Source organism: Lagopus leucura, unplaced genomic scaffold (genome assembly GCF_019238085.1).
Source record: "Lagopus leucura isolate 7727_CA_CO unplaced genomic scaffold, USGS_WTPT01 Super-Scaffold_100050, whole genome shotgun sequence".
NCBI classification, from domain to species: domain Eukaryota; kingdom Metazoa; phylum Chordata; class Aves; order Galliformes; family Phasianidae; genus Lagopus; species Lagopus leucura.
In genome coordinates this window covers 1444969-1459304 of record NW_024962296.1, presented here as the reverse complement: position 1 = coordinate 1459304, position 14336 = coordinate 1444969, and the positions used below count along the sequence as shown (strand labels likewise).

At 43.9% G+C, this 14336-nt stretch overlaps 1 protein-coding gene across 1 annotated transcript in view; it reads left to right on the top strand.

Moving 5' to 3' along the window:
* STAB1 (stabilin 1) overlaps positions 1-14336 on the top strand; it is a 51107-nt gene that overhangs the window by 12648 nt on the left and 24123 nt on the right. Inside the window, exons 10-24 of the mRNA XM_042885524.1 lie at positions 43-170; positions 1136-1227; positions 2401-2523; positions 4435-4581; positions 6378-6440; positions 7190-7303; positions 7690-7743; positions 8787-8867; positions 9155-9313; positions 10070-10132; positions 11322-11423; positions 12451-12537; positions 12960-13071; positions 13572-13755; positions 14001-14094. Coding sequence (XP_042741458.1) covers positions 43-170; positions 1136-1227; positions 2401-2523; positions 4435-4581; positions 6378-6440; positions 7190-7303; positions 7690-7743; positions 8787-8867; positions 9155-9313; positions 10070-10132; positions 11322-11423; positions 12451-12537; positions 12960-13071; positions 13572-13755; positions 14001-14094 — 1603 coding nt within the window. The remainder of the gene's footprint in view (positions 1-42; positions 171-1135; positions 1228-2400; positions 2524-4434; positions 4582-6377; positions 6441-7189; positions 7304-7689; positions 7744-8786; positions 8868-9154; positions 9314-10069; positions 10133-11321; positions 11424-12450; positions 12538-12959; positions 13072-13571; positions 13756-14000; positions 14095-14336) is intronic.

The following is a 14336-nucleotide window of genomic DNA, read 5'->3' as shown; positions in this document are numbered from 1 at the left end:
ACTTCTTCATAACGTTTAGTTAGCTTTCCTTCTTGTCTCTAGCTGCGTGTGTAAAGAAGGGGAGATTGGAGACGGGAGAAGCTGCTACAGAGATCTCATGAGTGAAATAAACAAGCATAATTCTCATGGAATATTCAATGGGAAATTAAATGTTGCCAGGAAGATGTTTGGTAAGTGCCTTTTGAATTTGTTTGGGGAATTAAGCCAGGGGGAGAGAGGGGCAAAGTATGTCAGCAAGAGGCTGAAAGCCTCTCATCATAACAGGACTTTGGCAGTGCATGCTCACGGCCTGCAAAATTAAATGCACTGCATCTCTGAACTCAACTCACATTACCAGTTTTGGCTTGTGAACTGAGGAGGTACCTGCAAAGAATGGTGTGGATGTGTTAGTTATTTGACAGCCCTGGTGAAAAAAGGAGAACTTGCTCTGGGCTGTGAGTCAAACCTGTTTTCCTCAAGCCAGCAGCGTGCCTCCACCTGCAGTGTCTCAGCAGTGTCTCCACCTCAGTGTCACCTGCAGGCTCAGCTTCAGCTATCATGGGATTTTCTCCCTCTCATATTCCAGAGCTGCCAATACTTGTTTTTAAGTGTATTTTCCACACTGATCTGCAATATGAGCACTATGAGCTCTGGGTTCCTAACTCCAGCACAGCAGGACTTGATAACAAGCAACCTTTGTTGATAGGAACTTTGTTGATGAGCCTGACAACAGAGTGAAGATGGACAACTGTGGGTTCACAGCATCTTCACAAGAAGTGTATAGTTTCCATTAATCCTGGTGGCACCCAAAAATGAGTTGTTTCAAGTGAAAAACAGAGAACATGTTGAGTAGATCAGTAAGCACAGGGAAGCATAAATATTTTAAACAGTCTGCACATTTCAGCAGTGATTCGATGTGGACCAGTCACCTGTAATCTTCAGCAATCTTGTGGTCAGATGCTTAAAATGAATAGCCACTTGCTGAGCTGTGAGAAGGTAGCAGTACCAAGCTGCCTTTAGTTCCATGTAAGCAAGTACTAGTTACATGCCTGCTGCTGAAAATGTGCAGATTGAATAGTGCTGTTAACATGAAGAATAATTATGGCTGGAGTTGTGTAACTTCTGAGTAACTTTGCTGCATTGTCACTCTTTGCAGTTTCTGGTTGTTCAGTGTTGCTGACTAAATACGGGCCTTTCACTGTCTTCGTACCTTCCCTTCTTCCAATTAATAACAAAATGGAATTAAACGTAAGTTTGCTTGCTTTTAGCAAATGTTTGCTGTCTTAAGATTTGTCCCTGCCTGAGTTCTGCAGCCTGTAAAAACTGATGACGAATGAGAGAGTATTAAGAGAAGCAATCCCTTGTAAGGACTGCTTTTTGTCTTGTTCAGCTGCAGTCTCACAGAGGCTGTCACGTCCCTGGCATTATTTTTAAAACTCCTATCTCTGCCTTCATTATTGACAGTCCTTTGTTTTTAACATCAGGAGCTGTAACTTCAAAAAGTTTAAGTTCTTCTGGTCATGCTTGTTTAAAGCTCCAACCTTCCCTGTGTGACCATTCTCAAACATTTATGTGGCTTTTAACTGCTTTAGTGGGGGGTTTTCAGAAGGTTCAGAGATCTGCATCAAGGTGTTGGATGTGGGGCAGTTCCTTGGTATGGCCCTAGGTATGGGTACAGTGTCAGCTTCTCAGGAGGAGTTCATCTTACTAATAGGGAAAGCAAAGATGACAAGACTAGAAAAAACTCCTATGGGAGCAGGGACAAGAGTGAGAGTTCTGGGCTTCAAGTAGATCCTGTGGGTCACGTTACGATTTTATTAATTTTAATTAAATTCTGTTCACTGCAGTAGTTTTTGTGCAGTTGCTTAATACCTTGTTGAGCAGAGCTTTCTACTAGCACAAGCCCATCCTGTGCTGAGGCCATAGTGGCAATTCCTGTAATCGTAGAAAATAGATGAAGACAGACCCTTCTAATCTACCTGCTCCTGAAGGATTAGTTCCACCTAAGTCAGCATCCACAGCTGATTGTCTTTAGAAATCACTAGTGATGGAAAACCCAGAAAATAAAGGAAGAAACCAAAGGTAAAGTCAGCAGATTAGGCCACCTGTATGGACCAACATAAACAGAGACTGTGTGTGCAGAGCTTAGGCAAGTCTTGTAATCTTGGCCATGCGGGAATAGTTTTAAAACTGTCCAGGTCCCATAGGTTTCTCTTCAGGGGATTCTTCTAAAATCACTCTCAAATGAATCAATCTCTCTGTGTTTGCCACAGTGCTTCTCCAGTGATGCAAAATGAAGAGGGAAGCTCAATATTATATGCAAAGCTTTTCTGTTATAGTAGTGTTAGGGCTCTTGAATTAAATGAAGTTTTTGAAAGAGCGTACGGTTTCCCTTCTCTGTGTGCCCTTTACTCCCCACAGGGCACTGCTGCTGCAGATCTGTGCAGGATGCACATTGTTCCTGGTCTGCATTTGATAGAAGACATGGTTAAAGCCAAGACTATGTGGACCTTGTCAGGACATCAGCTGACATTCAGTAACCAGGTAAAGGAACTCCTGAAGTCCAGGACTGCTGTTTTTGTGTCGGACTGACCAGAGTTTGGGCACAGTTTCCTCAGTGTGCTTTCTTAATGAGAAAACTGTTTTTCTCCAATCAGCATGCCTGTGATCACAACAGTTTTTCATTTTCACTTCTTAAAGAGAATAATGAAGTTTTAAGAGATGGGGATGTCTCAGATTTCTTAGGTTATAATGTACTTATCAGGACAAAAATCTTCTTTGGATACTTATCCTGTATCTTTATGTCTAGTTAAAAATAGTCACTTCTCTGCTCCTTGGCTCTTACCATCCACTTGAGATGTGCACACAGGCGTGGTGTGAAACTGCTTGCATTTCTTTAGCCTGTAGAAGCAAAGTCGTTTTTGAGTTTTAAGGTGGATGCACATCTGAACACATCTGCTTGGTCGGTTGTGGATCAAGTTGTCAGAGGCAGACTGTCCTGATGTGTTCTGATAGTCCTGAGGCAAAAAGAAAGTATGCAGATGGGAAGAAAAGGCTGAAAAGTTGTAATTGTTCTTGCTTAGCAAGAGACTGTATCGAAGTGGTTTCCAGTTGTTCTTGTTCTAGAGGATGCTCTTTTATCAGCTTGTTGTTGTACAGGCGTAATGCTGCTGTCCCTCAGAAAGATCCTTTGTGAGATCCAAAGCAAGATGTTTTAAGGGTTGACAAGCAGATGTTTCTGCAAACAACAAGTTAGGCAGAGCCTGACTCCTAAACCTGGTAAAGATGTTTCTGCAGTCTGCATATGCATTCTGGAGAAGAAAGCTTTTCCCTGCGATGTTACCAACTGCAGTATTTTGCAGCAGTCACCCTTTGGGCTGAATGCTTCTCCTTGGAGCTCATGTTCTCAGACACAGCTACATGCTGACTATCTCCTCTTCCAATTACCCAGTTTGTTCCTTTTCTCCTTTTCAACTGACTCATGTTTTCCAGCATCCACTGTTCTCTCTCCATCCTGCACATTTCCGGTATGCTCGTCCACAGCTGGCCGAGGGAGAGCTGGACGTTTCCTCTCTGAGGATCCAGCCTTGGCCTCAGGGTCTGGGTTGTAATACATGCACCCTGCCTGCACCGAAAGTACAAAGCGTTATTTGGAGCTGGGGCATCTGAACAGGACTTATCAATGGTCTTCATACATTTCTTTCCTGTTTGTTTACTCAGGAGCCTTTTGATCCAGGAAGCCTTTGTTTCAGCTGGACTTCCCAGAGATGTGAACTGGAGGTCAGGGAGGAAAAGTTCAGAAAGAGCACAGAGAAGCTGTGCATGCCTGTACCCGGGTTATGGCTGCACCAATACCTTGTACCTTGGGGTACAAGCACCAATACCTTGGGGCTCACTTTAAAGGTGCACCTCTGTTCACCCACCTTCAGTGCAGGATTGTGCACAGTATGGAAGGACCAGACGCACACCTTATAATTTAGAGAGCCTGACTGTTTGGGCTTTGTCATGGAACACCTTGTTGCTTTAGGAGCTAATAAAAGCTTCAATCAGAGCTGTAGTTTCAGGACTGCTTCCAAATGCTGTGTTTGGGTGCCCAGGAGGCAGCATGCCTCTCTCTTTGTGCTTGGCAGCTCAGCGCAGCAGGTTGGTGATCGAGGCACCCTGCCATGTTCCACAGCTGGGAGAAGCATTCACGCTCACACAGACCTAAATCTAGAGATGACTGTCCCAGATTAGGTCTTCTTTCTCTGATAAGGTTTCAGAATACTCCAGGATGGACATATTACCCACACTCATGTAGGAGTGAGATGTTTGTTCTGCACTGAGGGCATCCCTTATATTTACTTTTTCCAGAGTAAACCCAATTGTGTCTTCACTTTGCTAACCCAATGATTATACAGATCTGTTGTGATCCCTTGAACATATACATGAAAATAACCTTGCAATGTTACCCAGGGACACACCAAATCATTTCGATACCAAGATGTGCCAGGGGAGCTGTACAATGTTCTGCACTCAAATCTCCCAGCAGCCAATGGTATTATACATATTGTTGATACCCTAAGGAAAAAAAGTACTGCTGACAACATTGGAAACCCACAGGTATGCACACGTTTCTACTTCTTCTGTTTTATAGTATGGTAGAATAAATGCTTTAAAAATATCAATTTCCAAGGCTGAGATCCTTTAGTCAGCGAGGTATTTTTAAAGGAAAAAAAGCTGTTCGTTTTGTTTTCAACTCCAGATAAACATACCTTTAAAAGTAGCTAACAGCACAGCACAAGCCAGATACAGTCTTTGCAGTGATGCAGTGCTTGGATAAGTAGAGATCTTACGTCTTGAGTAAGGTCACTCCCTTCATAGCAAATAGGCTCTTTTGCTGTTGTACCTTACAGGAGAGTAATGGCATAAATACTGAAAAATATAAAGCATATAAAGTTGAAATTAAGATTTACTTTCTAAGGGCTGTACTGCATTTTGAAATTATATTCAGAAATGTTAACTTTGCATTAAAAGTATGTAAAATGAGGACAAATCATCATTACAGACCATTGCAATTTGAAGTAGTGTCTTGTGTTTTGACACTGAGCAGGGATTTAGGAGTTATAGGTTCAGTCTCTGCTTCTGCTGAGCACATTTTCCTGTAACTGGGAAAACTTTTTGCTGTAGCTCCTTCACTGTTATGTCTGAGCACTTTCATATTGTTTCTATATGCAGAAAAAAGGCCCTGGTACCTACTGGCTTGTTGCAAAAAAAAAAATAAAAAATCACATAGAACGACAAGTTCTTTGATTTGGTTGTTTGCACCACTGTCATTAATCTGTAAAAATAGTTGAATTCTGTGATATCTTGTGTTTAAAAAGTAGATAGAATACTGTGTTAAGCATTAGTAGTTCCTGAGCTGAAGTGCCCTGAGGATGGTTGTCAGTGGCATAAGTTTTGGGTGTATATGTGGACTTAAAAGTGCCCATTGCTGATGAACTAAAGGTGCTCACAGTCTTACCACCTGCATGAGGATGTCTTCCAAAAAGGACTGTCTAAAATCCAGAGGGGTCGTGGGGCTGAGCTCAGTGTCTGCAGAGGAGGGTTTGCATGTGGCAGTGGGCTGAGCAGGCTTTATGAATTTCTCTAAGTTTTGGGTACTCAGCACAATGGTGACTGTCACAACACTGCTGATGTACATGCTCACATTGTGATGGCTGAAAAAGAACCACCAACAACCTTTAAGAAGATGGCACAATTTTTTTTGTCCTACAAATGGTGATCCTCATCTGCAGTCCAAGAGGAGCGTGCAGGGAGGTGCATGGCACCAGGGTATGCCAGAAGCTGCTTTGGGTCAGGGTGTGAGCAGGGGGCTGGTGGAAACCAGCAGCATCCAAGTACATCCAGCCTTATGGCACTGAAACAGAGGCAGCTTGCTCAGGGAAGGCAAGACAGCAAGAATGCTCCCTGAAGGCTTCTACTTCCAATGTGATGTCAGGTGTATGCATATGGATTGTATTTTCTCAGTACTGGGGCTTGTTTGCAGGTGGCAAAATGAACTCTTGCCCTCAAAGCAGAAGAGGTTTGGGATGATAGAGCAGATCTTCAGTTTACCAGCCCGGTTCTGCACAACTACAGGTTTCATCTGCAGTTGGGAGTCAGAAAACAAAAGAGTGCTCAAGTGCATGAGAAACCTAGAAACTCTGGTTTGCTGCACATGAGAACAAGTCTGTGTCTAAGCTGCTGTAGACTCGGTCCTTGCTTGGCTCACTGGCCAAAAAAAAATGTCTGAATCCACTGAGGCTTTCTGTAGACTTGAAGCATGCCAATCCTTAAGTAGCAGCTGGCATTCCAGTTTGTGCTCAGACTTTGCTGCAAGCCTGGTCACTTTTCTCTCTCTTTGTATCTTCTCACAGAAAACCATTGGGGAGATCCTTGCTTCCACAGAGATCTTCAGTCGATTTGAAACTATACTGGAGGTAAGCATGTTTCTGTCTGCCCCAGGAAGATGTGGCATTGCTGCTGTGCACTGCCTGCTAGTGCTTTCGTGGGAGTTTGGGGTAACATTTAAATGCATCTCAGTTACTTGTCTTTCTGGATGCTTTTGTCTGAATCACTTCTTATTTTGATTATTTTATATGCATACGTAATGGAAACATCAGCACAAGCAGCAAGCATACAAGTGTCTTTACCACTTTCTTCCCCACCTTCCCATCTTCAAATCTTGATTAGTTCTTGACCATCGTGCCTGTAAAAGAGCAAATGTTACATGCCTGCCCATGTCGAGATGGGCTGAAGCTGCCTGTTGGCCTGGTATAGATGTCTATGTAAATACAGTCCTCGGGTTTGAAGCTGCTGCCCAGTCTTCATTTAGCTAATATTTTTACAATATTAACACAAAATTCACTAAGTTCAACTGTGATTATAAGCTTTCTCTCTTTTTCTTCTTCCACAGCAAAAAGGTACCAGTTTAGTATCTGTACTTAAAGCACAGGGAGTGTTAGTTCAGTGCTCTTTTTCACACAGCTTCACTCACACCAGTGACTGCACTGCTCAGCCTGTTTTTATGGCATTTACATCTGCTTAACACAAGCCTTGTCTCTTGTCCATACCAGCTTTTCAATCTCTACACCTGGTGGGTTGCTTACAGTTTCCCCTCCCTTTCAGATGGATCTCCCTTGCTAACTCATGTTGTGTCCATTGATGAAGTCTTTCATTATTTTTGCAGAACTGTGGCCTGCCAGCAATACTGGATGGGCCAGGCCCCTTTACTGTCTTTGTACCCAGCAATGATGGCGTGGATAAATTAAGAGATGGAAGGCTCATTTATCTTTTCACAGAGGTGAGGGCTCGTAATCCTCTAACACATGTTGAACGAGGTGTGTTGCAGGGGGCTGTGCTGGCATAGCTTGTGCAAGGTGTCTGGTCACTGCTGCGAGTTGTTTTTCCTGCAGCTGGCTAATCCATGTCTCTCCTTCTGCGAGGCTTTGGGAGACAACTGAATGCTGGTGGAACCTGTGATGATATTTAGCCAGATTGTTTAAGTCTGGTTTTGGGTTTTCTTCCCCTCTTTGTGTAGGGGAATATGAAGGGATTTATTTTCCAAGTGAAGTTGCTGCTGTAGTACATTGGCATTGTCAGTCATTTGTTAAAAGAAAATGTAATTGCCTCTTCTCACTCCTGAGCATTGAAGGGCTGTCCAACTGTTATGCTCTCTTCTTTCCTTAGGGCATAAATAAGCTCCAGGAACTTGTGAAACACCATATCTACCCTTCAGCAGTGGTAAGGCAGGCAGCACTAATCCTAGATAATTGGAGCCCTTTGGGCCAGCATGTAATCACCTATGTTGTTTGGCATGAAGGTTGCAGTATTGCAATGGAGGCAAGATATTTACCATGAAAGTAGTTGCCCAAAGACTGGTGCACTTCCATCATGACACTGCTCCCTTTCCCTTCTGCTTGGGCCCCATTGGTGGTTAGTGATGGAAAACTGTTGTGAGTGAGCCTATGCTGTGTGCTGGCACCACGTTGCTGTGTGGCAGGGTAAATAAAATTAATGCATGCATTAGCAAGACTTTTTCACTTATGCAATAAGCAAGATAGATGTTTAAAATTATTAACTTACACTGAAGGTTTTGTGTACACTCCAGCATCATAGTGCAGTATTCTAATCGCATATCAATATTATGCCAGTCTTCTGCAGAGGAGGAATGTCAGTCCTTAGAATTTTCTTAATTCCTACACAGAAAACAAGCATCACTTTGGCAAAACAGCAAAGCACAGTTTTCCTTGCAGCTGATGAACGACGACATCAGCAACAAGCTGAACTACTTATCTTAATAAACTGTTGGGCACAAAAGTAGCGATTATTATAGCTTTTAGAATTTCTGTCAAACCCTTATGTTCAAGTTTCTGTGCAGTAACTGCAGTTTACATTTCCTCTGCCTTTAGAAATAAGCTTTTTTATTAGATCAGAACGAATTACCTACTATGCTTCTGCTTTACTTGTTCATTCAATATGCCCTGTATACCTGTATCAACGGGAGACACTACTAATAGAAACTTGATTTCAGATATGCTGGACACAAAGAACGAAAACCACTGCTGTGGTTTTTGTATTGCAAATGATTCACACCAAGTCCTCGATTTCCCTTTGGGCAATTGTGTGTGTTTGAGATATTTCATTGAATGTAAATGGTAAAGTCTAAATCTTCAGAAGTATTTTTAGGTGGAGGAAATTCTGAAAGAACTCCATAAGCTGTACTAAAATGGCTCTGCTTATTCATGATGCTGTCCCTCTGTGGCATTGGTGGGTTTTTTTTTCAGATAACTGTGGAGAAACTGATGATGATGCCGCACATCGTTACAATGGCTAACCAGATACTATCTGTCAACATCAGTGCAGATGTAAGTATGGGTCAAAACCCACTCAGGCAAACCTCCTGTTCTAAGAAAAAGTCTCAAGGTTCTAAATAGTGAGTTTTCAGCCTATCTCCATTTCCTCCTATGCCTTAAAAATAGACTTAAATGGGGTCACTGAATTATTTTTCCTTCTTATCCAACTAGTGACTTCACTGGATGGCTTGACTGTGTGTGGTTGCACTTGATGCCATCTCTTTCCTGCTTTGGTGTTATGTAGTTAATACACTCTAATGGGATAACATTCTGATAAATTATTTGTGTTTCCACATCAGGGAAGAATTGTGATGGATAACTCAGAGATCCCCTTAAACATGAGAAACATTGTGGCATCAAATGGTATTATTCATACCGTGGACGGCATCTTCATCCCTCCTTCAATAATTCCCATTTTGCCTCACAGATGCAACGAAGAACAACACAAAATTGTGACCGTAAGTCAACTTGGCCCATCCTCATCTTAGCCATTGCTGTAGACCCCACGCTCACCTGGAGGAACAGAAGCAGAATGTGTAAATTACACCTGGGCAGTGTCACTTCGCCCTGCTTTGTTGGCAATCGGCTGTTTGCTTTTAGTCTTTCTTTTCCTTTCATCCTACCTTTAAGGCCTTGCGCTCTCCATACCAGAGTTACTAATCCAGCTGGGAATGCTTTGTTCCCATTACCATTGGCATTGGCCTCCTGTCATTGTGTATGGGGAACAGCCATTTGGTAGTGGAAGCGCAAACAATGTACGGTATTCTCACATAAAGAGTTTTGTGTGCATTACTTTAGGTGCACGTTCCCCAAATTGATGATTGCTATGTTACTACAGAAAGAATACAGCTCTAACTAGGGAAAAAGTGTCTGATTTGGAGCAATATGAATTATCTGAACTGACCAGAGGATCGATATCACTTTGAGGTTACCACGTGGATGCCCAAAGTATTTTATTGCATAGCTGTGTGTCTCATGGCTCACAGGGTAGAGGCAGAGGCTATCCTGAAGTCAGATGCAAACTCGTAACTATAGAGACATTTGATTTGAACAATAAACTTACCCTGTTTCAGAGTGTGGAAATTCTCTCCTAAGAATGCTTCTGACACGTGATGTTTTGGATATACAGTGGGAATAGTAGCTCTGTGTCATTCTTGGAATGGGGAAGGGGTTCATTGGGAAGATGAAGTTTTCCACTCTTATTTTCTTAACAGGGCTCTTGTGTGGATTGTGAGGCTCTCAACAGCAGTGTTTGCCCACCTGGCAGCAGAGAAATGGTGATTATTTCTGGGTATTTCTTTGCATGGTGACATACAAGCACACTGTGACAGATAATTGCAAACTCAAAGCATTTTCAAACAAACGCAGTGCAGGAAAGTCAGCTGGTAGAGGAGAACAGCACGACTTGTTAGAGGATCCGTGTCCACCACAGCCATGGCGAGGGAATCACAGCAAGCTTTATTCACTGCAGAGAGTGAGAAACAATTTATCCTCGGCCTGTGCTCACTATTGATTCAGAATGAGCAGAATTAGCTGAAGGTGGAGTAAGGAGGAGCAGGCAGGATGCTGGCGTTAAGGCTCATCCCACGCTGGGTTCTGCAGAACAGCAGCTTCCAGGAAATTCCTTTCTGAAGGCCAGGCCTGAGTCATTGCTGTGAAAGTCAGACAGGTGTGCACCACTGTTAATTGTCACGTGTCTTCTGTTGGCTCTGCATGTTGGGATTGCTTGCTTGTGCTGTGTCAGCATGAATCATAGAATGTCTTGGGCTGGAAAGGACCCCAAAGATCCCCGAGTTCCAACCCCCTGCCACAGGCAGGGCCACCACCCTCCAGATCTGATACTAGGCCAGGTTGCCCAGTGTCCCGTGAATGTAGGAAGTGGAGCTCTGCAAAATCTACGTCCACTTTTTCCTCAGGTTGAGGCAGGTGTGGCAGAATCATGCTGGGCCCAATGCCTGTGTGTAACTCCTGGGGTATTTAAGCAGACATTATTATTTATCCCTCTGTTTCACCTTGACCCCTATCGTCATGTCCCTCCCCTCCCTTTCTTTCCCATTCTCACCCTCTGTCATTCCCTCTCCCCCTCTTCCCCACTCTTTTCCCGTGCCTTTCACCTCCTCTTCCCTCATTTCCCCAACCTCTTTCTTACCCTCTTATTTCTCCCCCACTTCGTTCCCTCTCTTTCTCCCCCACCCGTCTTCTTTCTCCCCATCCTTTCCCCCTGCTTGTGCTCCCTTCTTTATCACACATACAATTGTTAGAACAAAAGGGCAGTGAAAGGAAGCCTCCTTTTGTGCTGGACTCATGTTCTGGGATCTTTTGTACTGGGATCGTGTTCACCTTGGCTCCTTTGTGAACTTCCTTAGCTCGGGGTCAGACACAGTTGCTATCTGTGGCAAAAAGAGCAGAGGGGAAGGTTACCACGCAGATATAACCAGGCAGCACTGACTTGACTTGTTTCTACAGGAACTAACACCATTCCCAAAAGAATGTGTCTACGTCCATGATCCACAAGGACTGAATGTCCTGAAGAGGGGATGTGCCCGGTACTGCAATCAGACCATTGTGGTGAGTGTGATGGAAGGCTGTACCCCTCTGAAAGGAGCTTAACTTTGCTTTGCCTGATCCATGGAGAAGATGTCCAGCTCCTTGAGTTGAGCGAGGATGGGGTGGGAGCCAAGGGAGGGCCGTCCCATGCAAAGGTCTGTCCCTAGGCCCAGCAGGTGGGTTGGCTGCCCACCCTTCTTCGGTAGGCAGGGAGAAGAAAACAGCACTAGCCTGCTATGAATATCAGAAAGCAGCTCAGTTCAGCTCCAGTACATTAAATAAATGTACTGTGCATCAGTTTCAACCAGCCAAGACAGAGGGAGCCATGGACAAATGATGCTGTGTTCTCTGAGTTTTAACCACGTCTCCCAGAGGAAGCAGAGCCCAGTGAAAGTGCCATAGGCTGTGAAGTGATTGCATCCTGTTTATGAAGCACTGTCAGATGGGTCAAAAAAGTGGCTCTTGTAGAGTTTACAGACCTCACATTTGACTGCAGATCTTGAGCTGTCCCAGTGCCAACTATACAGAAAGATTTGCGGGTGTCTCATTAAACAACGGGCGGATGTTTGTCTTGTGATTCCTCTTTTGTTGGTCATTGCAACAAGGTTTGCAATCCAGGACTGCTACCTCTCTCCCAAAGAAGTACCGAGCGATGATTAATGAGGAGCAAGTGGGACGGTATTATTAGTGAAATAAAGAGAAACGTGGGCCTAAAAAAGCCATAAAAAATGAAACAAAAAACAATTAGAAAGTAGTGGTTTATATCAAAAAGAACTGGCTGCAGTCAGAAAGAGAGGAATCTTTGGAAAACGTTTTCAGAATTAGAGCTAAATTTTATGTTTGGACTTGATCTTGAGGTCTTTTTCGATCTAAATGGTTGTAAGTATGGTAACAGTTCTAAGTATGGTTGTTTTTAGAAGCGCAGATAACAAACTATTTCAGCATAGCCTGTGATCACAGGAAGGATTTCGGAACTGTGAGAGCAGGACAACTCCAGGCAATATATTCTATGTCACTCGGTGTTTTAAGGATTTTGCTTTTGTCTCAGAAACCTGGGTGCTGTGAAGGATTCTTTGGTCCAGACTGCACGCCGTGCCCAGGGGGATACACTAACCCATGCTATGGCCGGGGAAACGTAAGTATGAAAGATCCTGCTGTGCTGCAGTGAGAAGTTGAGTCAGGGTGGTTAGAAAGAGCAGTTTGCTTATTTCTTTTGGAATGGCAATGTAGGGTATTTTTTCTTTATGGTAACAGTTGTTCTAGGTAAGTGTAATTCTGGGTTTGTGCTCCAGGCTTGAGCCCAAAGCATTGGCCACAGAACATCCAAGGAAGATGGCACGTACTCATCAGTGGGCTTTAGCTTTTCAGCTCTAATGTGAATCCTGTTGTGGCTTTTGAAGGCAGCCCTGACTAAGTGGGATCTTGTATTACTACCATTACTCTCCAAAGTCCTGTTTTTTACTGCAACTGTCAAAAGTGCTTTTGATAAATATCAATACCTTGGCTTTCCCTTTGTTTGCTGAGTTTCTGTGTCTTTTGCATTTTGTTTCTTTCCAGTGCAGCGATGGCATAGATGGGAATGGCAACTGCCAGTGCTTTGAAGGTTTCAAAGGAATAGCCTGCCACATCTGTTCAAACCCAAACAAACATGGCGAGAACTGCGATGAAGGTTGGTGGTTCTGAGAGAGAGACTACAGCAAAATGTAGGGCAAAGGTACAGAGCAGGTTTGTGTATCCAGGGTTCCCCTCGTGCAAGACCAGTGCTGTGAAATAAGGGATGGAAATGTCATTGCAAGTGTCCCATCAAACAGCAGTAGAGAAAACATGGCTAATATGACAGTGGTAATACAGGTCTTGGAAACTGGACAAATGTAGGTGTGCAACTTTGGTGCATATCTCTCCTGTTAAAAAGAAAAGGTATTTTCATTTCCCACTTAACAAGGACCTTGTGTTTGATGATCTAAGTTTGAGCCTGTCTTTAGAAACCTCTTGGAGCCAGGCAGTCCCAGTGTCTGTTCCCTAGCCATGTTTTGGTGAATGTCTCTCAGCTGGCACCCCTCTGTTAAGAACTGGGATGATCATGTTGTGTCACAGGGGACTGTGAAGGAAAGATGAGAATCTACAAAGCTCCATTGGTGTGGTGGCTTCAGGTCTGATCTTTCTTGACAGATTGTGGCTGTGTCCATGGGGTGTGTGACAACAGGCCTGGCAGTGGGGGTGTGTGTCAGTCCTGGTCCTGTAAGGAAGGCTATACTGGAAAATTCTGTGACAAGACCTCCAAGAACTGTGGCCCGAGTGGGCTGTCCCAGTACTGCCATCAGAATGCTGTCTGCAGCCTCAATGACACAGCAAGGTCAGTCCTTCTGGCACACACATTCAGGTGGGCATGTTGTCATTGTATGTACAGTGGCTGTGAGTCTGCCAACCCTGCAATTGTGTGTATCTTTGTGTACCTGTTGCACAGAATTGCTCAAGTGATGCAGCCAACCTGCGACATTAGAGATCAGGTTCTTGCTTTTTTGCAAGGCTCAAATTGTCATTTTGCTCTCTGCTGCCTTAAGAAGGGGTTGTACTATCTTTTGTCCTTATATTTTTAAGGTGTATCTGCAGGGATGGATATGAAGGTGATGGGTTTTCCTGCCAGCCCATTGATCTGTGCAGCCAGCCAGAACGAGGAGGCTGTTCTTTGAATGTAAGTGGTGTTGGACTACCAAAGTGTGCAGAAAGAGCACTGAACAGTCAGAGCAGGGATCCAGGACTCTCAGATTTGTTGGGCACTGGTCTTGTGCCTATCTTTCCTTATCTGTAAGGTGGGGCATAATAACAGCTACCTCAAGACAATCATTGTAAGGAGATCAGTCATTTGGTTGGTAGCCAAATGCAACACCCCAGGGATGAGTTGGCTGGTTGTCCAAATGTGTTGGCAGCCACAGA